At 31.2% G+C, this 25,892-nt stretch overlaps 4 protein-coding genes across 4 annotated transcripts; 1 reads left to right on the top strand and 3 right to left on the bottom strand.

Annotated features, from left to right (window-relative positions):
* The first annotated feature begins 3,405 nt into the window (after window positions 1-3,405).
* Window positions 3,406-7,501, top strand: LOC122582035 (vacuolar protein sorting-associated protein 55 homolog). Its single transcript, XM_043754379.1, has 5 exons — window positions 3,406-3,624; window positions 6,165-6,216; window positions 6,337-6,376; window positions 6,465-6,549; window positions 7,055-7,501. The coding sequence occupies exons 2-5, from the start codon at window positions 6,184-6,186 to the stop codon at window positions 7,236-7,238; spliced, it is 342 nt and encodes a 113-aa protein (XP_043610314.1). The 5' UTR covers window positions 3,406-3,624; window positions 6,165-6,183; the 3' UTR covers window positions 7,239-7,501.
* Window positions 7,502-8,468: 967 nt separating this feature from the next.
* On the bottom strand, window positions 8,469-9,756 carry LOC122581493 (acyltransferase Pun1-like). The gene is made up of 4 exons (XM_043753724.1): window positions 9,643-9,756; window positions 9,329-9,389; window positions 8,869-9,277; window positions 8,469-8,775 (listed from the first exon to the last, which is right to left on the bottom strand). Exons 1-4 carry the CDS (start codon window positions 9,754-9,756, stop codon window positions 8,469-8,471), a joined length of 891 nt encoding a protein of 296 aa, XP_043609659.1.
* A 5,610-nt stretch (window positions 9,757-15,366) lies between these two features.
* LOC122582806 (acyltransferase Pun1-like) lies at window positions 15,367-16,778 on the bottom strand. The gene has a single exon (XM_043755241.1). It carries the CDS (start codon window positions 16,750-16,752, stop codon window positions 15,484-15,486), a length of 1,269 nt encoding a protein of 422 aa, XP_043611176.1. The 5' UTR covers window positions 16,753-16,778; the 3' UTR covers window positions 15,367-15,483.
* A 4,592-nt stretch (window positions 16,779-21,370) lies between these two features.
* LOC122583046 (acyltransferase Pun1-like) lies at window positions 21,371-22,771 on the bottom strand. Its single transcript, XM_043755485.1, has one exon. The coding sequence runs from the start codon at window positions 22,739-22,741 to the stop codon at window positions 21,476-21,478; it is 1,266 nt and encodes a 421-aa protein (XP_043611420.1). The 5' UTR covers window positions 22,742-22,771; the 3' UTR covers window positions 21,371-21,475.
* Window positions 22,772-25,892: the final 3,121 nt, after the last annotated feature.

Here is a 25,892-nt window from a genome sequence, read left to right on the forward strand (position 1 = left end):
GCTCAGTATACTAATCCTTTTAGTAATTTTCAAAATAACATACTTATAATCTTTTTTAAAAAAATTAAAAGATAAGATTGTAACAAAGAATTAAACTTCTTTTTATTACGAGTACCCTTTTCGGATAAAGCATGATTGGATTAATGGTAAACATCCGGTGTCTAGAGACACAAATCATAAGTTTCATCTTCATTTCATGCAAATGTTGGAGAACATTTTTTAACCATTTAGGTAGAAAATGGAAGCTCTTTTTCTACTTAGGTAGAGGTATGTTTGTTAAATCTTAACCTCCCCCATACACCGTCAAGGTATTGAAACAATGGTGAAAACACCACTCATTTAGAAAGAGTAAATATTATTCCCTTCGTCTCAATTTAAATGTCATAGTTTGACATTTTGGGTCTTTTTTGTTTAATCTTGACCATTAATATTTTTGTTTATGTTGTATGATACTTGATGTAAAGTATATGGATGTAGAGTTTTAAATGTATTTTATATTGTTTTCATCAAATATTATATAACATAAACAAAAATATTTACGGTCAAAGTTATAAAATAAAGACTTAAGAAGTCAAAATAAGACAATTAAATTGGGACGGGGGAGTATCATTTTTGTAATGAATTGTGCAAAAACGTACTACTTGTAGTGATAAATTATGTAAAAAAGCTAGATCTTACTCGAGAAAAAAAATTATAATATTATTAATTCAATTTATATTTTATCATCATTTTATCTTATATACATATGAAAAGAAAATGATGTATAAAACAAAGTGTAAATTAATGAGATTTTTTCTACAAATTAATATATACTAATATAATGATATATTTGGATAATGATTATTAGGATTTGTGATTTATAGTTTATCTACATGATGACATAAGCAAGAGTCAATTTGATAAAATCGAACGATTTAATTGGTTAATAAGTCATTAGTTCAACTGTCTTATAATATAAACTAGATATTAGACCAGTGTACAACACTGGATACAAGACTTACGACATTATTAATATTATATATTAATACATGTAACTCATAAAAGCTTATAAAGTAAAAGTTGAAGATACAATTAGATACTGAGTGTTCAATTGAAATGTCAAGAATGTTAAGCTAATAAAAATAAAACTAATGTAATAAAAGAATATTGAAAATATATACCATCTTTCATCATTTGAAAAACTTCTTTATAGACGAAATTTGTTGTAGTGTTTTTTGTTTTCTCATATTTCTCACATATTAACACATTAAAGCCCCTTATCGACTTAACTCGAGATACTGCAATGTACAATTGTTTGTGTGTGAAAACTGGACTTTGTAGATAGAAACCAGTTTTTATAACATTGTAAAATCAATTATTTTAGTTATTTGTCATTAATTCAATTGTCTTTTAATATATATTAAAATTAAAATAGTACAATTACTACTAAAATCTTAATATATTTATAATAAATTTAATTTATTTTTATATAATTAATTTAATATATATGATAGAACATATTATTGGATATATATAATTAAAATATTATTATTTATTTTTTATATTAAAACTATTGGGTAAAAAGTGTAAATTTGTGATGGAAAACAAAAAAGTGTAAATTAAAGTCAAAATTGAAAACAAAAGTCAACATTAAGAAATTGAGAATTATGATTGCTCAATAAGTGATTGGAGCAACTATGCTTTAATATAATAAAAGATTAAGATAAGATTAAGATTATTATTATTATTATTATTATCTCTATTATTAATAAAGGAAGATTATTTCTAAAACAAAAAATCATATGTGTCATATTGTAATTCTTCCTTACATTCTATATAATTAAAGATGATGTCACATTACAAAAATATAATTATTCTAATCTAGCATTTTCTTTATTTAGTCATCATAGTTTAGAATTTCCACTTAAGTTTTGATAAAATATATATAAATTAAAATTAAGGATATATTCTATATATCTATCTCTATGTAACAATTTTTTTTGAAATTAAAATGCATAACTACATGTCTATTAGTCTACCTCGCTAGTGTATTGAGTTTATGGTTATAAATACGTAAATTATGTTTTGTTTTTATAGGTTGTAGGTTATATTATTATTACATAGTGATGATGCTAATATTATTATACTTTGAAGCTTGTATAGTCTAATTAATGTCCACCTATAACAATTTTTATTAATTACAAATTTATAGTTATGATATTTTGTTCATTATTGAATTCAATATTTGATAATGTTAGGATCAATGTCTGCCTCTTATAACAAATTTTATTTTTGTATTTATTATAACGAAATATATTTGTAATTTCTCAGATTGCATCCTGGTTGATTAAGATTTTTTAAAATTTATATTACTACACATCCTTTTAATTTAATTAGCATCATCACATTTTTTGTTTAAAATTCAAAATATTATTTTCTTAAATATGTATCATCAATATAGATTTTTATTAAATGTCCACATTATTATGTAAACTTTAATCACCCTATTTTTTAGTTATAATAGACTGAAAACTATAGTGTTTTTTTTTTCTTTCTAGACAATGTTTTTGTTTTTGTTTTTGCCAACCGAACGTGTTTTAACGTGTGTCCACAACTACAATACTATTGTTTCCGTTTAGTTTCGTTTTTACATAATAATTTATCACAACTTTCAACTTATTTAAAGTTGTTTTTTATACATTTTAATATGACAATATATTTCAACTTATAGTTTCGTTTTTACATAATAATTTATCATTCGGTTTATTTGCAAAACGTTTATCAATTGAACCCGGATTGATTAGCTAGTTATTATTAAAGGATAACTTTGATGATGTTAACATTATTTTGGTTGCATGATGTTGCTCTCACAATCATGGGGGGCTTTTTAACATGTATAGAAAACGATTTAAATGAGTTTGTGAGAGCACATCATCTATGATTTATGATGTTAACGTCATGGAACATTTTCCACTATTATTATTACGAGAGCAAATAACCGCGCGTTGCGGCGGTGAAATGGTGGGGTGATAGGTCATAGAGTGTGATAGCCAAATGCCTTAACCGTACGGGCTCCGCCCTCGGATTTAAAAATTCGTCGAAAGTATATCGAATGACATCTCTAATGAAAGAACATTAAATTTTAAGAACACCCATATAATTTTTATAATTTATCGATGTATGATTTTTGAGATAAAAGAGTTTGAATGAATTGGAGGAAGAAATGATTTATGGAGGAGAGAGAAAAAAAATGATTGGTTGAGATTTGAGGAAGGAGAAAATGTGTTAGATAAATATAGAATTGATATATGGATATTTTAAAAAAGTAAACGTTGAAACTTAAAATGTAAAGAAGGAGATTATTGCTTTAATAACTTTAATGATTTATGAGTTTGTGAGACTGGAGTATTTTTATGTACTATTATTAAACTTAAATCGCCAAGAAACCAAACCAAAACCACCGTGAATTGAATACACCATCTTTCTTTCGCTGGCAAAACCCCCACCCAACCCCCTTTCCCTTCCTTCCTCAATCGCAATTCCGTCGCTTCAAAACGACGTCGTTTCCTTAAAATATTCAATTATCAAACCGCCTCGCTTCCCCTGTAAACTAAATTCACTTTGCGATGGCGATGACAGTTGAAGGTTAGCCTACTTAAAAAAATTTAATTTAATTTATATGTTTATATCAGCTAATTAATTTTATTTAAGCCTATATAATTTGCTTGCTGACTGTTAAAGTTTGAATTTTTCATGTTTAATTGTTGACTTTATAATTGACAGGATATTTATTATCTATTGGACTTTATTAATTTTTGTATCTAATTTTGTATATAATTGTTGGAAATTTATATATTATTTAGGTTAGATAACTGAAGATATTGTAGTTAACGAGTTTCATCTGTATAGTCCTTTTGCTTAAAGGTTATCATATGAATAAATGCATTGGCTTTTGTTTAGTCGTCTGCATTTCGTGTTTTCTGTCTTGGATTATTAGGGATTGCTGGTGATTTTCTTTGTGTCCAGCAGTCCAAGTTAGTCGATAAGTTGATGTGTGCTGTCTAACGTTGTTACGTTAGTGTGAACTAGAAATGAGGAGTTCAGATTCACGTCAGCTTGTCGAACTTGATAGAATTGGTTCTGTTGTTAAAATGTTTGGTTGGAGTATGAGCCGTTTATTTTCCCATTTAGTCCTGCGTGTTGTGTATTATAAACCATTAATATTTGTATGCTATAGGTTTGTAACATCTAAAGACGACCTTTCTTGCCTAATGTCACCTCTATGTCTTGAAAGCATATCAAGTTTTGGATATGGTCATTTAGTGAAAAATCTGCATCAATGCCTAGTGAATTTTTCCGATTTTTTTTAATTGCAGTTGGCAGTTTGGCATCTTATCTTTTATGTAATACATGTTACAATTAGCTCTGCTAGAATGAAATGTTTATCTTTATCATGCTGAACTTGCTAATAGTGGGTCTGCAATACCACTCAAACTTGTTGGTTATCAATGCTTTTTGTGAATAGCCGATAACTTGAGTGATACACATCACAACTAGTCAACTAGGGAGGTTTGATAGAGTTACACAAGGCACAAGCTGATTCTTCTACTTGACAAATAGCATGCAAAATAGTACTTGGTAATGCTTATACTGCAAGGATGCAATTAAGTAATACATGGATATTAAACTCATGGTTGATGGTTTTATCGATATAAGGGTGCATTAACATGTTCTTTTGTGTATATATGAAATTTAATTAAATCATCTTCATGGTTTGTACAGTATGGTATAAGATGCTACTTATTTAACTGACTTAACTCAGTGATGACTAACCAAGTGACCCAACTCTAAGAGTACTTACCATCTAAGAGTTGTTGGGCAGACTAGCTAATTAACTAGTAACTACAATAACCTTTACAATATGGAGAAAGGCAGTCAAGTTAAAGATTTTCTCCTTCGGCGAACATTATAAAGCTTCTAAATGCACAAGGTCTTTGAAGAACATTATTGAGAAAACTCTTTTGTAGCTATAAGTTACCTGCTATAGCTTCTACTGGAATCAGAAATGTTTCATTTCAGTTTTCGTTTCATGCAAGTGAGCAACAGTGTTTGACTCTTTGTTTTAACTTCTTAAGGTTTCCTAGTAAATTATAAATATAATTATCATACTACGAACTAACTTTTATTGTATTTTTACCTCTAAAATAGTTACCTAGTTTCTAAATTTGAGGTATGGTATTAAATTAGTTGAACCTTAGTGGCTAGTGAGTATAATACCCATTTAATGGAAAACTACACGTGGCTTGGGGAGATCACATCTCCTGATGACTCATATCACCTCTCTTGATGAATCTTTTCCTACCCCCTTTTTCTCATGTATAAGATTCAAACAGAAATAGTTACTCGATATATTGGAATGCTTTCGCACGATGTTGATGTTAGTTAGCTCACGTCATCTTTATATGTTGAGCGGGAACTACTGCCGCCTGTTATTGTTTCAGCACTTCACTGCTAACAATTGGCTTGTTCTTTCTCTATAATTATCATCATTGCCTAAGTTCTTTGCCGACCTAATTGTTTCTTTTTCTGCAATGCATTCTGACCTCATTAATTAGAATATTTATGAAATTAGGAACTGTTCTATGATTGTAGTTTTGATAGCCCTTCCCTATTATGTAGCTGTTATTTATTTCTTTTGATATTTCTTTAATAATTTAATACAAAATAGTAGAGGCTTTTATGTTAATGTGGTAATATGATATGTTCTAGAGGAGTTAATGACCAAGTCAACAATTATCAGCTTTTCATTATAGATTTTGATTTTGATTTAAATTCTGACATTTTAGACATTTTACAAAAAACTCTTGCGTGTTATAACTTTTAGATGGATTTAGGATGTTACACATAAAAACTAAAAAATTATGATGAATAAATATGTGGTTACCCGGCATATGTATGCCATATACATCACATCATATATGTATTAAACATAAAGTTAGGAGATACTTAAGCTTGAGCTCTATCATTCTTTTACATGGTTTTGACTTTTCTCTTATTTGGTGCATATCTATGGCTGCTCTCTTGGATTGACTGACCAATGCAGTGTAAGACAGTCAGCTTAAACACAACTTGATTTTTAATCCTTTCGTTTGACAGATACATCTAACACGAATTTTCTTTTTCAGGCTTGCTGGACTTGCCCTTATGTTTTCTTCCAGTCTCCTTCTACAAATCGTGGTAGGTTTAATGGATATATTTTTTATCATTATATAAACTAATAACTGAATATTACATGAAGAAAGATATTATTAGAAACTACATTTGTTCTCACTATTCTTCTATCTTTTCTGGTTGCAGGCTTGTGCAATATACAGCAACTGGTGGCCAATGTTATCAGGTGGCTAAGGGTACCACAATTTAGCAATTTTTGTATTTTACATTAATGTTTTAGAAAGGTTGATGTGGAACTAGATGAAATTTTGCAGCGCTCATGTATATTTTGGTCCCTATGCCATGCATGTTCTTTGGTGGAGGATCCACAGAATATTTACTCAGCCGTGAAGGTGGAGGGTAAGTGTATGCTCTCTCAGACCTTTGAACATATATAGCAGAAGGTTTAGATCGGCGGAAAAACCCTGAGCCTATGTCTTTTGGACCTAACTAGTCTTTCCCCAAGGACCAGCCCCGGCAATGAACATGTGCATGTCTCTTTGGGTTCCACCCTATGGAGTTGGGGACGGTTTTGAAGCGGTGACCTATTTCTAGCAGAGTCTTTAATGGTGTCCCCACAAAGTATTTGTCCGAAGACTGGTACCTACAAAATATCAATCTGTAAACATATGAAATGAGTCTAAAGGTCTCCCAAAGTATATATTGATGTCTTCAGATTCCTAAATCTCTTTATGCAAATATATGTGTTACAGATGTTTGAAAAGAAGTGTTTCGTGTCAACTGGACCTGACTTGCGCAGAAAAGTTCCCATTTTGACCCATTACCCAACTTGCCTAACCCACCTTGGTTACCACCTCTGACTTAATTTTACGCCTAACTACTTCTGGTTGGTCTTCCATGGTAGGTGGGTAGATGCTGCCAAATTTCTAACAGGTGCCTCAGCAGTAGGAAGCATAGCCATTCCGATAATCCTAAGACATGCGCTTCTAATCAGCACTGGAGCTATGTTGATTGAATTTTTGTCGTTTTTCATATTTGTGGGTACCGTTATGTGCTTTCATCGTGCTAATCTTGAAGACGAATGGTGATGAAATCATTTCAGGTTTCTGACAGACAAAGGCAATGAAGAACCAAGTTAAAGAACAATCAAGGTGCACAAGTTAGAAAGAACTAGTTCCTATTAATGTAAAGCTTAAACAATTTGACTTAATTTTGTTCACTCACATTCTAATGAACTACGTAGAGTTTTGTCTGGGCTGTTCATGCATACAAGTAAATAACGATGTGTGTTTCATTTTGGTGGTGGTCTGACATTAGTAATCAGTATATGTAAAATTTAATGCCTGGGATATAACTTGTTTTTTTTCTCTTTTTCTTTTTTTGTTATTTGGGCATTATTCTTTGAAAGATGCCACCTTGAAAACTCTTACTTTTTCAGAAGATCCTATTAGGCTGAGCTTGAAATCATTTGAGATCTTTCACTTTCTTTTACACTATATATATCTTAGTTTCTTTTTTCTTTTCTTTTTTTTATATCAAAATACTGGAAAATTCTCTTGAGCCCCTCAGAATTATGCAGTATTATTGTTTGATATGTTTGTTAGATTATGAATATTGAGAATAGTATGTACGGCAGTACCGAGTTTTTCTAATTTCATTACACACATATAATTTTGATTTGGATGATGTATAATTATTATAGGTATGTAAGAAGCAACACGTAAAATATAAAATGAACAGACAACTACTCAGATGTCATGATTTTGGCCATACATGTATTATTTGCTGCTATTAGTTCTTTTAATGAGGTAATTATTGTATTGAATTTGATTAACAAGCTACCCCAGTCAGCACACAACACATTTTAGATCGTTCAAGCCTATCGTGTAAGCAGTTAGGATGCTGATTTAACTAATTGATCCTGGACTCACCTACGAATACCCAGGTTTGGATGCCGTTTCCCTCCCTTCTAATGTTGGGGTGTTGGTCCAACTGATTGATCCGGACTCACCATGGAATACCCAGGTTAAGCTCCATTTTCAGTTGATAATATCCGTACGTATATCATGCTTTCAAACATTATAACTATATGTTTTAGAATGCCATTTCAATAAATAGTTGGATGAATTAATGCCCTGATGAATGCTAGTTTAATTTCCTGATTGATGATTAATAGATAGAAACTGTAAAAGCAGTGGGTATATGACCAAAAATCAAAGAAAATGTCTTAGATTTATTCCCGATGCATATGTTTTATTTCATGCATAAAGCAAAGGTACTAGTAGCAGTAGTAGAATGGAAAGTGGAAGTGATTCTAGTTAAGTTTGGCAAAATGAAAGCATTTCCTTATTGTTCTCAAATATCGCCATGGTTTCTTTCTCCAAAATTATCAAGGCTTCAGTTCCTGCACCATCTGGAGCATCCTTCAGAAGGAAACCACTCATATTTGCTTCCTTAAGTGAAGACGTTGTATCCATGAGCTTCCCCCATCCGAAATCAATATGGTATGAAGGAAACCCACATATGCTCAGACACCAACATGATGTCTTGGCAGATTCTGTGTCTCCCAATTTGGACAGCAATATCTCTTTCCTGTTTTCAGCTGCTTGTTGGATTCTTTGGAATCTTTCATGTTATAACCTCTCTTTCCTTATTTCGGAAATAAATGTGTTTAACGACATTTCACTTGTATTCATGGTCGATATAATCATTACTGACACGAAGTTTCCCATGGAAGTTTGGGGAAATTTTTGGACATATTTGTTTCTTATATCCATCGGAAAATACAAATGAGATGGCTTGAATGAACCAGATCTTGTTGTGGCTGCTGCCATTGCAGTTTTATAAAGTAGAGAAGTCAATAGTTCGACCCGTGTAGGATTCTTTATAGGTGGTGCAGATCCAGCTGCTACAGATGGCATAACCTTGTTCCGTAGGTCACTTAGTTTAGAGTTAGGAAACATAAATTTCCTTGTGACAGGATTCACACACTTTTGATCTATGACTTCATATTCTGGCCTTACAGAATTGGTCAATGGGGTATGAATAAAATGAGGATTAAACCGCGATACCTTTTTGTGGTCAAGGGAGCCATAACATGCCACATGACCAATGAGTGATGAAGGAGCTTAGAGTGCGACCATCAACAAAATGAGGCGTGACATAGAAACCAACAAACCTATCCCACCACAGGCAAAAGGATTGAGTTGCACCCCAACAAGACGAGCAATTGGAGTACACTAGACCATCAGGAAAAAGTTGGTCCAGAGTGCCAACATGTTCACTATTATGTTGGAACATATCCATCCGGGCCTTGTTTTTGGCTTCAACAAATACAACCCCCTCGTCGTTACAATTCACAAAAGGTGATCTGGGTGTGTGTAATCTACAGGCACAAGGATAGTATTGTGTTAGGGTCTGGGACCAAGATTTCTTTAACACCATGGCTTTCTAAAGGGTGCAGTTTCCATTATTTGGGTAGAAAAACATTACTGGTACATTCAGTTCTGGGGCAAGTTGATCAAGCGGCGAAAGATTATAGTCACAGAGATGAAAAGGGGCCGGAGATGCTGGTTTGATTAGTTCTCGCAAAATTATGCTTGTCATCATAATTCACAACTTAATCACTAATGTATTTGTAGAAGTTCTTTTATTAACATGTACCTCACACCAGTTCCGTGTTATTTGTTTTTACGGTCCTCAAGATGTAAGGATGAATAAGTTTGATCGGTCAAATGTTGTGCGGTCAGTTTAAACAAACTTTTGTGTAGTCTTCGAATATAGACGATAGTTTTTCACTATTTTTGGTTCAAAATATCTAGCTAATCGAACCCCAAAAAGGAGTTCAAAATTTTTAACTAACCGAACTGAACTGTTTGCGGCCCTAACTTTAAGAAAGAACGACACGTGATATTCCTCCTCTTGTCAAAAACTGTTACGAGTCATTTTTTAGCGATCTAAACATGCACTACCTATACATCATGACATCATGTACACATAAGGCCTTACCAAACGCCTTCATCTTCTCCTTATGCTCTTCCAGCGCTATAGCTTTTCTCAATCCTCTCGCTATCGGTAAAGCAATAAAAACTTTATCTATTTATATTTTTGTTTTTGGCGGGTTCAGTCAAAGAATTGAGTATTTATACATTTGATTTCTTTTTAACGCGGTAACTTTTTTCTCATCTCTTTTGCATTGCCATATCAACGTCACATCATCTTTTTCTCGTTTCATATTCCAAAAAATATTACTGCGAACAATACATCTTTCTCATTTATTCCTAAAATAGTATATTATATCCAAGAAATAAATTAAATCCCATCTCTATTATTATTGGTTGATAAATGCTTTACCCCACTCCAACCAACTTTCGCTCTTTCTCTTATTTTTCTCCTCAGAAAACATACATGGTATTTTCAAAAAAAGGATTGAGAAAATATGCATGCCAATGATATTCTCCAAAAAGTGCCCATAAAATGAATAAGAAACTAAACATCCATTGGCAAAGGTCTAAGGTCGCATTTGTTTCACAGAATTTGATGGAATTGGAATTAAATTCCATTCCTTAGGGCGCGTTTGGTTCACAGAATGTTTTGGGAAGGAATGGAATATGTCAAAGGAATTAAAATCTAAATGAATGGAATTTGACGGAATGTTTTTGATTTTTTGAAGATTCAAGTGAGAAATGGAATGAAATCCCTTCCCCCATCCCCAAGGAATGGAGATTCCATCAAATGATAGAATGTTTACATTCCAACGGAATGTGATTCCTCCATCTTTAACCAACCAAACGCGCTAAGGAATGGAATTCAATTCCAATTCCATCAGATTCCATCAAATTCTGTGAACCAAACGCGACTTAGTGCGTTTGGTTGTTCAAAGAATGAAGAATCACATTCCATAGGAATGTAAACATTTCATTATTTGATGAAATCTCCATTCCTTAAGGATGGAGGAAGTAATTTCATTCCTTCACACACTTGAATTTGCAAAAATAAAAAATATTCCGTCAAATTCCATTCCTTCAAATTCTAATTTCTTTGATAAATTTCATTCCTTCCAAAAACATTCTATGAACCAAACACGTGTTAAAAGTCCCCGGATCAAAAGTTAAACACATCAATTAATTAACAATCAAATTCGGTACGTAATGTATTGACATATGACACGTACATAAATGTGTTTCCAACAAACCAAACATTTTCTTTGTCCAACAATCTTTATATATAATAAAATACAACTGACATAATAGTTTATTGACCAATTATAGCTCTTGATTTTATCAAATTGAAAATTAATGATGTAATAATCTCTTATATAAATAAAATAAAATTCTAATTACATCATGATTTTTTAAATAATGCTTAGTTGTCATTATTACATTTATTTCTATCAATTATATCTTTTTTATTTTCTTGATTTATGACATCATTCTATAAAAAAGTTTAAATTATTTTTTAATAGATTTATGATATCTTTCATTTTTAGCTTAAGTCCAATGTAAAATAAAATGTAATTATCTAATTTTTTTTTAAACGACTATATGCCATTTTTTAAATATAATATCACCATCTATTTTCGTCTTAATATTATCAATCAGCCCGTCTATATTAAATAATAAAACAATTGTTACAAAATTATCATTTAAAAAAAATTAAAATAGCTTAATTGTCATCTCTAAATTTTATGATATTATAAGCACTTTCCTTCTTTAAGTTTATATAATTTTTATTTTTGTTATTTATGATGCTTTTTTCTATATATAAAAAAAAAGTTTTTATTTTCCTTTGAAAACTCTAATATTTTATACATGGTCTTTTAATTTTTCATCATATAAATTGTTTTATCATAATAGATTTTTAAATTACCTGCATATTTGTTAATAAGTCATTAGGTTTTGAAATAATTTTAGGTTTTTAATAAGTCATTAGCTGATTCACGAGTCTTTTAAACTAATAATTAATATTTACTTATAATTTATAAAAATCTAATATAATACTTGTTAATAAGTCATGTTTTGAAATAATTTTCGTAGACAATATTTCATATGTTGAAATTTTTTTAAATAATTAAATGATTGTAAATTTTAAAAAATTCTCTCAAGTTATGGTTAAAAATAAATATAAATTAAATATTCAGGGCTAAAAAGTGTAAATTATTGTAGATCGAAATTTATGAGTTTAAAAAAAATAATTAAGAAATAGTACTTGACATTCAAGTATATGTACTTAATCATGATCTGAACCCATAACACGCATAGGTTTATTTCCAATCACATGTCTTATGATAATTGGATAACAGTTAGAATTTTTTTCATATTGTTTGATAAAAAGTAGGACTCTTGATTTGAGTGACAATTGTAACTTTAAACATTAATACGCAAAATTAATATAACAATAAAAAAATTTGTATCTTTTTTATTGAGAGATAGAATGAATCTTGTATTGGGTTTATATTGATTTGGATTTATTATTCAAGTAACCTTCTGTTGTAAATTGTGTTTTATTTTATGATCGTTTAATGTTCTGTGATTACTATTGTGTTTAGGATAAGGATGTTGTATATCATCATCTGTTATTATGTTGAGATATATATCTAGAGTTCAAATTGTGTTTATATTAAATATTAAACTAATAATTAATATTTACTTATAATTTATAAAAATTTAATTTAATATTTGTTAATAAGTCATTAGGTATTGAAATAATTTTCGTAGACAATATTTCATATGTTGAAATTTTTTTAAATAATTAAATGATTGTAAATTTTAAAAAATTCTCTCAAGTTATGGTTAAAAATAAATATAAATTAAATATTAAACCCATTTTTTCTTTAAACTTTCTACCTTTAAGAACCAAAAATATCTCTCTTTTGTATTCACCAATTTAAACATTTATTTCTATCAATTATATCTTTTTTATTTTCTTAATTTATGACATCATTCTATAAAAAGTTTAAATTATTTTTTAATAGATTTATGATATCTTTCATTTTTAGCTTAAGTCCAATGTAAAATAAAATGTAATTATCTAATTTTTTTTTAAACGACTATATGTCATTTTTTAAATATAATATCACCATCTATTTTCGTCTTAATATTATCAATCAGTCCGTCTATATTAAATAATAAAACAATTGTTACAAAATTATCATTTAAAAAAAATTAAAATAGCTTAATTGTCATCTCTAAATTCTTTTTAAAGTTAAGTTTTTTGTTTAATTTTCTTATGATATTATAAACACTTTCCTTTTTTAAGTTTATATAATTTTTATTTTTGTTATTTATGATGTTTTTTTCTATATAAAAAAAAAGTTTTTATTTTCCTTTGAAAACTCTAATATTTTATACATGGTCTTTTAATTTTCATCATATAAATTGTTTTATCATAATAGATTTTTAAATTACCTGCATATTATGCAGGTTAATAAGCTAAATATACATTTGAAATATAAGATATACTATTTCGAGATTATGAATATGGTTGAATAGTTCTTAAATATCGACATAACTTAATATTACAAAAGTTTTATTTATAAGGCTAGTTATAATTATAATTTACAATTTATAGATGTGGTATATCTTAATTGAACATACGTATATATATATTCAATTAAATTAAAAAAACTAATTCGATGATACAGACACAAGATATAGATAGATTATATATTTAGAGTACTTATCCATATTATATAATAAAACTTATAACAAATACACGTACAACAAATAATATGCTATTTAGGCCTCACTTTTTAATAAACAACACATAAAAACATAATCTTTATATTAAGCACATAGGATATTGTTTATTTCTAAATATTGTTTAATAATTATTTATGATATGTTTTATCTAAATATAAAATATTATTTCTAATATTGTAAAATAAAAATGTAATACATCATGTATCAATAAAGTAAATAAATGGTAATGACTTATTATAATTTTTAATATTCATATATCATTAAATATGTCATAATTTACAATTTTGATGGACATATTATGATGTTGTAATATTCAAATATCGTTAAGCATGTGTAAACAACTTCGATAAGCATATTTTTAATAAACTATTTAAATATAAAACTCAAAGTTTTAAAACATAGATACATTTTTTATTACTAAAAATAAACTAAATGTTAAACCATAATGAGTTAACAATAACATTTAATAGTGATAACATTGTAAGTCCCGTGTTGATGAGTTATCAATAACATTTAATATTTAATATTGATAACATTGTAAGTCCCGTATTGAAACACGGGCCTAAAATTTAAGTATTGACTATAGAGATAGCCATGAAGGCTGAAGCCATCAATCATTATTGTTAGATAGACTATTGGACATAGCCATCAACTATTATTGTTTTGTACGGGCACACACAACCTTAAGCAAGTATTTTGTCCAGGAACAATTGACCAACGGGTTTAGCCATCTATCATTATTGTTATACATATATTTTTCATTTTTTAACACACGCACAATATTTTTCTTTGTTTAGATCTTCATCACAATAAAAAGATTTAGATTTTAATATCACTTGAGAGAAAGTGGTATTATATCTTCATATTGATATACATATCATTTAAACGTTCACTTAAAAATCAACATAACGATACATGTAAATAGTTTTCAAACAAAAATCCAACTTTATAGCATAATATATATTAACACACGCACAATATTTTAAGTTTCATCCCTGAGTTCTTGAAATTACGTATTTGTCTCGGCGCCCTGTCAACGTTTCTGGCTCACGCATTAACGAATGTTAGAATTGAACGCATGTGACTTGCACGCGCTAAGGTTATTTTCTTCATTTCCTTTGGAATTAATACTTTTTCGTTCCCATCAAAGTATCAATTCTTTTGATATTTTCATTTATTCTACCATAATCTTTTAACAGAAACAGAAAGCAAACACAAATATTCATGCACTTTATCCTTAGATTTGGATGCAAGAAGCAACAAATATAAGATATAATATCCATACACCCATATATCACTCAAGAGTTATAATATTGGGATGCTGGTCAACTGATCGATCCGGACCCACTATGGAATGTAGAGGTTATCAGTTGATAATATCCATATGATCATGCTTTTAATTTTTTAAATATTACAAGTATATATATTTTAGAATGCCACTTCAAATATAAAGTTGGATGAATACTAATTTGACTTCTTTTTTGATGATTAATAAATAGCAGCGCTAGTGGGCATATGGCCAAAAATCAAACAATATGTCTTTGATTTATTCCTGATTCATCATATGTATAATTTCATATACATTAAACAACAAAGCTACTAGTTACTAGTAGAATGGAAAATTGAAGTAAATTTAGTTAATTTGGCAAAATGAAAGCATCTCCTTATCATTCTCAAATATCGCCATGATTTCTTTCTCCAAAATCACCAAAGCTTCAATGCCTGCACCATATGGCGCATCCGTCAGAAGGAAACCACTCATATTTGCTTCCTTGAGTGCAGAAGTTGTATCCATGGGCTTCCCCCATCCGAAATCGACATGGTTTGAAGGGAACCCGCATAAGCTCAGACACCAATATGATGTCTTGGCAGATTCTGCATCTCCCAATTTCGACAACAATATCTCTATCCTGTTTTCAGCTGCTTGTTGCACACTTTGGAATCTTTCAAGTAGCAACCTTTTTTTCCTTATTTCGGAAACCAACATGTCTAACGATGTTTCACTTGTATTCATGGTCGATATAATCATAACTGACACGAAATTTCCCATAGAAGTTTGGGAAAATTTTTGGATAAATTTGTTTCTTATATCCACTGGAAAGTACAAATAAGATGGCTTGAGTGAACCAGATTTTTGTGTGGCTGCTGCCATTGCTGTTTTATAAAGTAGAGAACTCAATACTTCGACCCGTGTAGGATTTTTTACAGAGGAAATGACCTTGTTCCTAAGGTCACTTAATTTGGAGTTAGGAAACAAGAATTTCTTTGTGACAGGATTCACACACTTTTGATTAATGACTTTGTATTCTGGCCGCATAGAATTGGTCAATTGGGTATGAATAAAATGAGGATTAAATGGCAACACCTCTTTATGGTCAAGGGAGCCATAACGGGCCACAGACGCCCAATGAGAAACAAAAGAGCCTAGAGTATGACCATCACCTATAAGGTGTGACATAGAAACCGCCAAACCTATTCCACCACACGCAAAATGATTCAGTTGGACCCCAACAAGACTTGAGCAGTTGGAGTACACTAAATCATCAGGAAAAAGTTGGTACAATGTGTCAATATTTTCACTATCATGGAATGTATCCATTTGGGCCTCGTTTTTGGCTTCAACAAATAAAACTCCCTTGTCGTTACAATTAACAGAAGCTGATTTGGGTGAGTGTAACCTACCGGCACAAGGATAGTATTGTGTTAGGCTTTGTGACAAAGATTTCTTTAACACCATGGTTTTCTCAAGGGTGCAGTTTCCAATATCTGGGTAGAAAAACACTACCGGCACATTCATTTCTGGGGCAAGTTGATCAAGCGGCGAAAGATTATAGTCACGGAGATGAAAAGGGGTCGGAGATGCTGGTTTGATTAGTTCTCGCGAAATTATGCTTGTCATCATAATTCACAGCTTTCTCAATCACTAATGTATGTGTACAAGTTCTGTTTCTTTTTGACATGTACCTTGGATGAAATATATAGCTAGGACCAGTTCCATGGGGCCACTATTATTTTGTCAAATGGCAATGTGTATAAATTGATATCTCCCTTTTACCTACTCACACTTGAACTACATAAATTGAAAAGTACTAGAAGTTGTTACTGCTGTATCAACAGTATATTCCCGGTAGATTATAAGTTTACCATTTCATCTTTCTAACTGCTAATTCAATTTATTAGAAACTAATTTTTTCTAAAAATCAATTGAAAAGCTTTTTCTTTTGGTTACTTGATTTAATCAATGTAAAGTAACCCCCATGCCGTATTGCATAGATTTTAGTTCATAATACCGTCTTCAACGGTGTATGAGGGAGGTTGAGATATAGACAACCTTACCCCTACCAAAGGAAAAGAAGCTGCTTACAGGTTTTACCAAATGTTGAAAAGGAGCTACAGCTTATTGGGTATAAGGATCAAACCCTTAACTTATATTTTCAAAGACAAAAACTTCAACCACTTAATCAACCCTTCAATTCATTAGATTAATATAAAAACCTATCAGCTTTATCCATTTCACACTGCTAGAAAATTAGAAGTTATCATCAAATAAGCCATTTAATAAATTCTTCTTTCCTATGTCATTTAATATTTACTTATTATCTACTACTGTATTTTTTTAACGTCGCTTTAGCATTTACTTATTATATTTTTCTTTTGAGAAAAAAAGAATTTTTTCAATAAGCTCGTATCGAATATTAAAGCGGGCAATTTCTGACACAGACTTGTTAGCATGACACGACACAACTTGATTTTTTCGTGTTTCATGTTTGACTTTAATGTGTTTCGTGTCTTAACATGTCCGGGCCTGTTAAAACACGATAAGACAAGTAGTATATATATGGACATGTTAAGACACGTTAAATACATGTTAAGGACACATTAAAGACACATTAAAGACATGTTAAGACACGCAAGACACGTTAAGACAAGATAAGACACGTAACAAATCCTTTAACAGGTCTCTTATTGCATACCTTTTAACAAATCTTTTAACGAGTCTCTTAACAGGTCTCTTATCGTCTAACATCTTAAAAATCGTGTCGTGTTCATGTTTGAAAAAACTGATACGATTAGCTATCGTGTTGTGTTCGTGTTTAACCATATCATGTTCATGTCTTATCATGTCGAGTCAAACATGATATCCCAGCTCTACTTAATGTACTCTTATGAATCACATATTCTTTACCAACACTCTTTCATTAAATTAATTAATCCAAAACTTAGTCAATAGTCTATATATATATATATATATATATATTTATTATTAAATAGCAAAATATTAGACATTCAACAATAATAATTGATTACATGATACATGCTCAAGTCCGACCCAACGACCCGTTCCCCACATATTTTGTCTTAAACAAAGCAAAATTACAAACGAAATCACCGCCATCTATGGCTGTCAAGTGTCAATTGAATAAAATAAAATGATCCCATCTATTAGAAGAATCAAAGCAATTACTCGTAATACGTATGTATGAAGTTGCTCTCTTTTTGTCTCAAAAAAATGAAAATCAATTATTTATCTTTGATCTTAATAGGATTCATCGGAAACATCAAAATTGGTGAATACTAAAAAACTAATCTAAATAATTCATTTTCAAGATCAAGATCTACTTTTTCTCTCTTCTCACACTCCTCAAATCGCGTTTTCTAGAAATCTGGCGACCACGACATCTCCGACAATGGCGATGAATTTTCCGATGACATTTTCGGCGAGTATCACTTTCGTTTTTTTGGTGGATACGGTATGGACGTTGCCCTCATCCGTTCTAAAAGGGTTGTCACCGGACGCATATGGGAATGGTATGGCTTATATGGGCGGGGATCCAAGAGATGATGGCGGTTTGATACGGTAAGGGCTCCGCCCTTGTTGCCGGCACCGGCGCCGTCGATAGAAGAGGAAAAAAAGACCGATTTGGATCGTGGTGGTGGTCACCGTCGCCATCGCCAGAGGATGTTGGTGGTGATCGTAGATGATGGTGGTGGTGGTGGTCGGAGATGGTGATGGTGGTGGCCAGAGATGAAGGAGGAAGGAGAAGAGAGGGTATTTAATCCTAGCTATTAGATCAATAAAATGAATGGCTAGGATTTGTTTTCTAGTTTTCACAAAAAATTAAGTTTGTAAATGAACATTTGACGATCTCAGTAACAATGCTTTATTATATACCCACTTTAAGTTGTGAGGTTTGTGGAACTTGCGTAGGTTAGTTGGTTCCAATGGTGAAAACCGGATTTTGGAAAATTTCTTATGTTCGATCCTAAATAGGGACGCCCACCCTCTCACGCACAAGTCATGATTTTTTTCTTAGCATGTAATATGACTAAATGAGCCAATTTGAAATTAGTTGATAAAAAACACGTAACATGAGTCAAACGGTTCAAAATGGTGTGTTTTTTACTCTATACGCGGAATAGTACCGTGTAATTTGTTTTTTTGAAAGGTAACTTTCATTTCATGACTTGACCCGCCCAATCAGCAGTAGAAACACTAGTCAATACTTATATCAACTTAAAGTTGCACCAATCATTTCAATTTATATTACAATGTTTATTTTTATTTTTATACCAAAGGAAACCGAGGGCTCTAAAGCTGTCGTAAAATGTAAATTGCTGCTTTGACAGAATTATAATACTATTGTAAATATATATTCTGTAAAAGTTGATTACCCGTTTTGATGTGAACTTGCTTTTGGCCTATTACTCAACCTGTCGGACCTGCAACAAAAAGAATGGGAAGCCCAATTGGCCCATTATCCTAAGGCGCACGTGCACACCCTCTATTAAGCGCTGCATTTTAATCATAATCTATACCTATATTATAAAACAAATAATTATGGTCTAAATTTTAAATTTCAATATTTATTTTCTTAAAATGCTTATTTTATCTATTTTATATTTTATCTAAATATATATAATACTCTTTATCTCTCATCAAATTTAAACCACTAATTTTTTTTCTCTCTCTTATCCATAAATTATTTTATTCCTCTAATTAATTCAAAATCTTTTATCTCAAAAACGTACATCGATAAATTATAAAAATTATATGGGTATTCTTAAAATTTCGTGTTCTTTCATTAGAAAGGTCATTCAATATACTTTTAACGAACTTTTAAATCTGAGAGCAGAGCCCGTACAGCTAAGGGCGGAGCCCGTCAGGTAGATCACCCCATCACCGCCATTACATCACCACCCCGCCATTGTTTCCATCAACTTCGCAAAACACGGTACCTTTCTCTCATCTTAATAATATATAATAGTTGAACTGATAACTTATTGACCAATCATATCGTTTAATTTCATCAAATTGATTATTGCTTATGTTATCATTTAGTTTAATTATAAATTAAATTCCAATAATCACTATCCAAATATCTATACTATATTAATAAACATACTACCATCCATAATTTCAACTCTTTACCTTTAATATACCTAAAATACTCTTAATTTTCAACACATTTTTAACTTACACTAAATCTACCAAATATATCCCTAAAATATTTTACACCCATGTTTATCTAAACTATCTATTTTCTTTATTAATATTTTCATCTAATATCTTTATAATATTCTTAATAAAGTTATTTACAAAAAATACATCCCTTGATCATAAAATAACTATATTATCATTTACGTCAATTACTTTTAAATTAATAACCATATTCTTAACCACCATCGCCACTAGCACCACCCGTTTCCATTACCGCTGTCGCATTGCGCGGGTACCCATCTTATATTATCATATTAATATTTACATTAATATTCGAGGAAAAAATCTCACTAATTTATACTTCTTTGTTTTCCAACAATAATTTACACTCCTAAATAGTTAATTTATATTTAACTTTATTAATAAAAATAAAAAATTCAAATCAGTATGTTTCTGATGAACACCCTCTTTTCTCTCTCTCTCTCTTCGAACCACCAGCAACCAATCACCACCGGCGAACCCTTCACCCATCTTCCGGTATCAGCGTCCGCCACAGCTGCAATCATGCCGCCGCCAGTCATTTATCTGAGGTGATCTCATTATTATCATGTGTGCCCTGCTTATTATTTTATGTTTCTATTTATTTGTTTTTTTTTTCATTCAATTTTCAATCTTAAATACTCATATAGGAATTGTAATTTTCAATTTAACAAATTTTCAAATTGTCACTACCAATTCCTATTCCTATATATAAACACCATTCTTTCTATATAATATTATAAGCAGATAACGAACACTTGTGATTTTTACGTTTTTCAGCTCTCACTGCTGTCGTCGCAAATATTGTGTGGAGTCCAACCTGCGCCGAGGTAAATATTTGAATATACAAATATCAAAAGATATAAATATAATTCATGCAGGATTTATGTCGTTACATATACACATTAATTCCTCTATGACCAATATTAAATTAGTAGCTAATTGTTTTGGCTATATATCGGTGTTATATATTGAGTTTTTATAGTGTCTGATTGCTAGGTACATAATACTGCATAAACACCAGTAGTAGTACAATGGAAAATCAAACAAAATGTATGTGATTTATTCCCGAGGCATCTGTTGTATTTCATACATAAAACAAAGGTACCAGTAGCAATATTAGAATGGAAAGTTGAAGTAATTCTAGTTAAGTTTGGCAAAATGAAAGCATCTCCTTATCATTTTCAAATTTCGCCATGTTTTCTTTCTCCAAAATCACCAAAGCTTCAATGCCTGCACCATTTGGAGCATCCTTCAAAAGGAAACCACTCATATTTGTTCCCTTAAGTGCAAAAGTTGTATCCATGGGCTTCCCCCAACCAAAATCGACATGGTTTGAAGGGAAACCGCATAAGCTAAGGCACCAATATGATGTCTTGGCAGATTCTGCATCTTCCAATTTGGACAGCAATATCTCTTTCCGGTTTTCAGCTGCCCGTTGCATACTTTGGAATTTTCCAAGTTGCAACCTCTCTTTCCTTATTTCAGAAACCAACATGTCTAACGATGTTTCACTTGTATTCATGGTCGATATAATCATAACTGACACGAAATTTCCCATAGTATTTTGGGGAAGTTTTTGGACAAATCTGTTCCTTATCTCCACCGGAAAATACAAATAAGATGGCTTGAATGAACCAGATTTATTTGTGGCTGCCGCCATTGCAGTTTTATAAAGTAGAGAAGTCAATAGTTCGACCGGTGTAGGATTCCTTATAGAGTTAGTAATCTTGTTTCTAAGGTCACTTAGTTTGGAGTTAGGAAACATGAATTTTCGTGTGACAGGATTCACACACTTTTGATTAATGACTTTATATTTTGGCCGCATAGAATTGGTCAATTGGGTATGAATAAAATGAGGATTAAATGGCAACACCTCTTTATGGTCAAGGGAGCCATAACGGGCCACAGACGCCCAATGAGAAACGAAAGAGCCTAGAGTATGACCATCACCTATAAGGTGTGACATAGAAACCGCCAAACCTATTCCACCACACGCAAAATGATTCAGTTGGACCCCAACAAGACTTGAGCAGTTGGAGTACACCAAATCATCAGGAAAAAGTTGGTCCAGAGTGTCAATATGTTCACTATCATGGAATGCATCCATCTGGGCCTCGTTTTTGGCTTGAACAAATAAAACTCCCTTATCATTACAATTAACAGAAGCTGATTTGGGTGAGTGTAACCTACCGGCACAAGGATAGTATTGTGTTAGGCTTTGAGACAGAGATTTCTTTAACACCATGGTTTTCTCAAGGGTGCAGTTTCCATTATTTGGGTAGAAAAACACTACTGGCACATTCATTTCTGGGGCAAGTTGATCAAGTGGCGAAAGATTATAGCTGCGGAGATGAAAAGGGGTCGGAGATGCTGGTTTGATCAGTTCTCGTGAAATAGTGTATATCATCATATTTCACAACTTACTCAATGACCAAATGTGTAGAAGTTCTATTTTTAATTAGACATATACCTCTCATGAGTCATGATATATATAGGACCAGTTCCATGTTGTTGCCACTATTATTGTGTATAAATTGTATATATAAAAAAAAGGAAATGAACTGCCCATTGCCGTTTTCCATGAGTTTTGAGCCTAATACCTTGACTGTGAATGAAAGAGAATATCTGGTCTTTGCATGGGATGAAGATCGACGCCAGAGACCAGACTGTTTTTTACTGATCCAAACCATACTGCTTAATGTGTATAAATTGTATATATCCCCCTTTTACCTACTCCTACTGGAACTAGACAAATTGAAAAATAATAGAAGTTGTTACTGCTCAGTATAGCACCGGTCATTCCCCTTACAATCCAACCCACCAACATTATTTATTAAAAGTTAATTTTTTTCTCTTATATTCATAATCTAACTAAAACCAACTTTTATACTTCCATTCTAGACCCAACCAAATCTATTTTTTATCTAATAAACTCAACTTTACAAACTACATACTAAACAAAACTAAATTTAATAAAGTTACTAATAATAAAAAATAAATACAAATCATTAGAATTTACTAAAATTTTCGGTAAAACATATATCTATAATTTTGTGAAATTTTTAATGAAATGATGTGTGCCATCAAATTTTCATTTTACAATACAATATATTATATACTTATCTAAAGTTGAAAATTAGATGATACAAAGACACTGAGTGACTTTAACAACTTAAATTATATAATTTATTTTATTTAAAGTTGAAGTTATATAATAAATCATGCTATATATTGCTAGATAAATGAGGATAAAACATGCAAATGGCATTGGTGTAGACATTTACTCACCCGACATTTACTCACTCGACTATTGTTTGTCCCAACCGACTAAACATTTATACCCTGACCACCCACATTCGCAGTCCAACCTAACCAAAAATTTTTTTACAAAAGTTATTTCTTTTTTTTCCACGTATACAACCCAACCGAGTTTAAATTTTTTCATCCATTTACAAACAATCCAACAGTAACATTTTATATCATGAAAGGATTAAAACTATATTCATTTATTATGTTCCCACTGATGTTAGAGTAGGAAAGTCAAGATATTAATGTAGGAATGGCAATGGGGCGGGTTCTGGACAGGTAGTACTATACCTGAACCCGATAAGAAAAAAGGTACCCGATACCCGTCAGGGATCTTATCGGGGCACCCTATTGGGGAAGATAACTCACCCAAAACCGACCCGATACCCGTTTTACCTGAAATCTGACCCGAATTCTTAAAAATATATATAAATCTTCAAGGTAAATGAACTATCTTGACTATAAATCAATGCTAATGATGGCTTACATGTAGTTAAAAGATAAGAAAATAAAATATCATAGTTTGATACTCTCGTATTGATAATTAACACATTATCAGGCATATGTAAGTATGCAACATATCAAAACCATCGACTTGTATATATATTGCGGTCGGGTCGGATCGGATCGCGGTGGCCATACTCCAGTCCCTGCCCCATACGGGTTCGGGTATCAGGTTTTCTCATCGGGTATCGGATTTTTCCGTCGGGTTCGGAATTTTTTGCCATCCCTAGGGAGATAGATATGTTATAATAATAGGAAAGTCAAGATATCAGGAGAGAGATGTTATAATATGTCCCCACTTATGTTTGTTCGCCGAACCAGTCGGTTGGTTTATAAAAGTTTAGTCAATTTTTTTATATTATATATGGCAACCGACCGAACAATTCACTCCCGATGGGGATAGCGCCTTTCATCTTTCTAACAACTTATTCAATTTATTAAAAGCTTATTTTATTCTGAAAACCAATTGAAAAACATTTTCTTCGGCCATTAATATAAAAAACTATAAGCTTTTTCCACTTCACATAGTTAGAAAATAAGAAGTTATCATCAAATAAGCCATCTTCTTGAAAATGAAAGAATTTTTACTTAAAAAACTATAAGCTTTTTCCATTTCAATCCACTCTGCTAGTTGAAAAGAATTTTTACTAAAAATAAAAAGAATTTTTTCAATAAGTTCGTATTGAATATACTCTTACGAATCACATTTTCTTTACCAACACTCTTTCATTGGTTCAATTAATTAAAAAACTGAGTCAATAGTCTATATATCTATATTCATTATATTAAATAACAAGATAGTAGACATTCTACGATATAAATGATCACATGATACATGCTCAAATGTCGACCCAACGACCCCCACATGTTTTGTCTTAAACAAAACAAAACGACAAATGAAATCAACGCCATCAATGGCTGTCAATGGAATAAAATACTACGATCCCATCTATTAGAAGAATCAAAGCACTTAATTTAATACGTATATTAGTATATACTATAGTGAAAGCCCGTGTGATGTATGATAAGCTTATTCACTTGTTTGATGTCTTTAGTGATGATTATAAGGACTGTTTGTCTTTAGTGATGATTATAAGGACTGTTTATCGATGTTTGTCTTGATGTCATTCATGTAAAACTTGTAGAACTACATGTAGCACATCGATATAGATTTTAATAATATAACAGAATACCAAAAGATGAGTCATATATATTACCAGACATGTAAATTTATGATAAAATATCATCATACAAAACCATAGTAACGTGAACAAAAGTTAAGGGATTTTTTCAATCTTATGACAATAATAGTTTGGCTGTAAAAGAATGCATATAGAGTAGCCAACACTACATCTTAACATACTTGATGTTAAATGCTTCAGCGTTGATGTCTCAAAATATCATATGATAGACCCTAAAGAATGCACATGTAAGAGAAACAATGCACATGTAAGAGAATCAAACATATGATTTAATAATAATCCTAATGTAGATGCAATAAAACCTAATTATATCATTTACACAAATGATGTTTTACAAATAGAGGTGTTGATATGTCATCTTATCACACCGTCTTTCAGAGAAAATATTTGAGGCCCTTTAGAAGTTTTTTCAGATACACAAACCGGTCAAATATCACTTGGTTTCCTAGCCTCATATATGATATCATAAGTCTGCCACATCCAATAAAAGTTAGCCATATTGCTTAGAATTAAAACAACATTATGCTCTTCAGGTATAACTATATATTT

Source organism: Erigeron canadensis, chromosome 9 (genome assembly GCF_010389155.1).
Source record: "Erigeron canadensis isolate Cc75 chromosome 9, C_canadensis_v1, whole genome shotgun sequence".
Lineage (NCBI taxonomy): Eukaryota > Viridiplantae > Streptophyta > Magnoliopsida > Asterales > Asteraceae > Erigeron > Erigeron canadensis.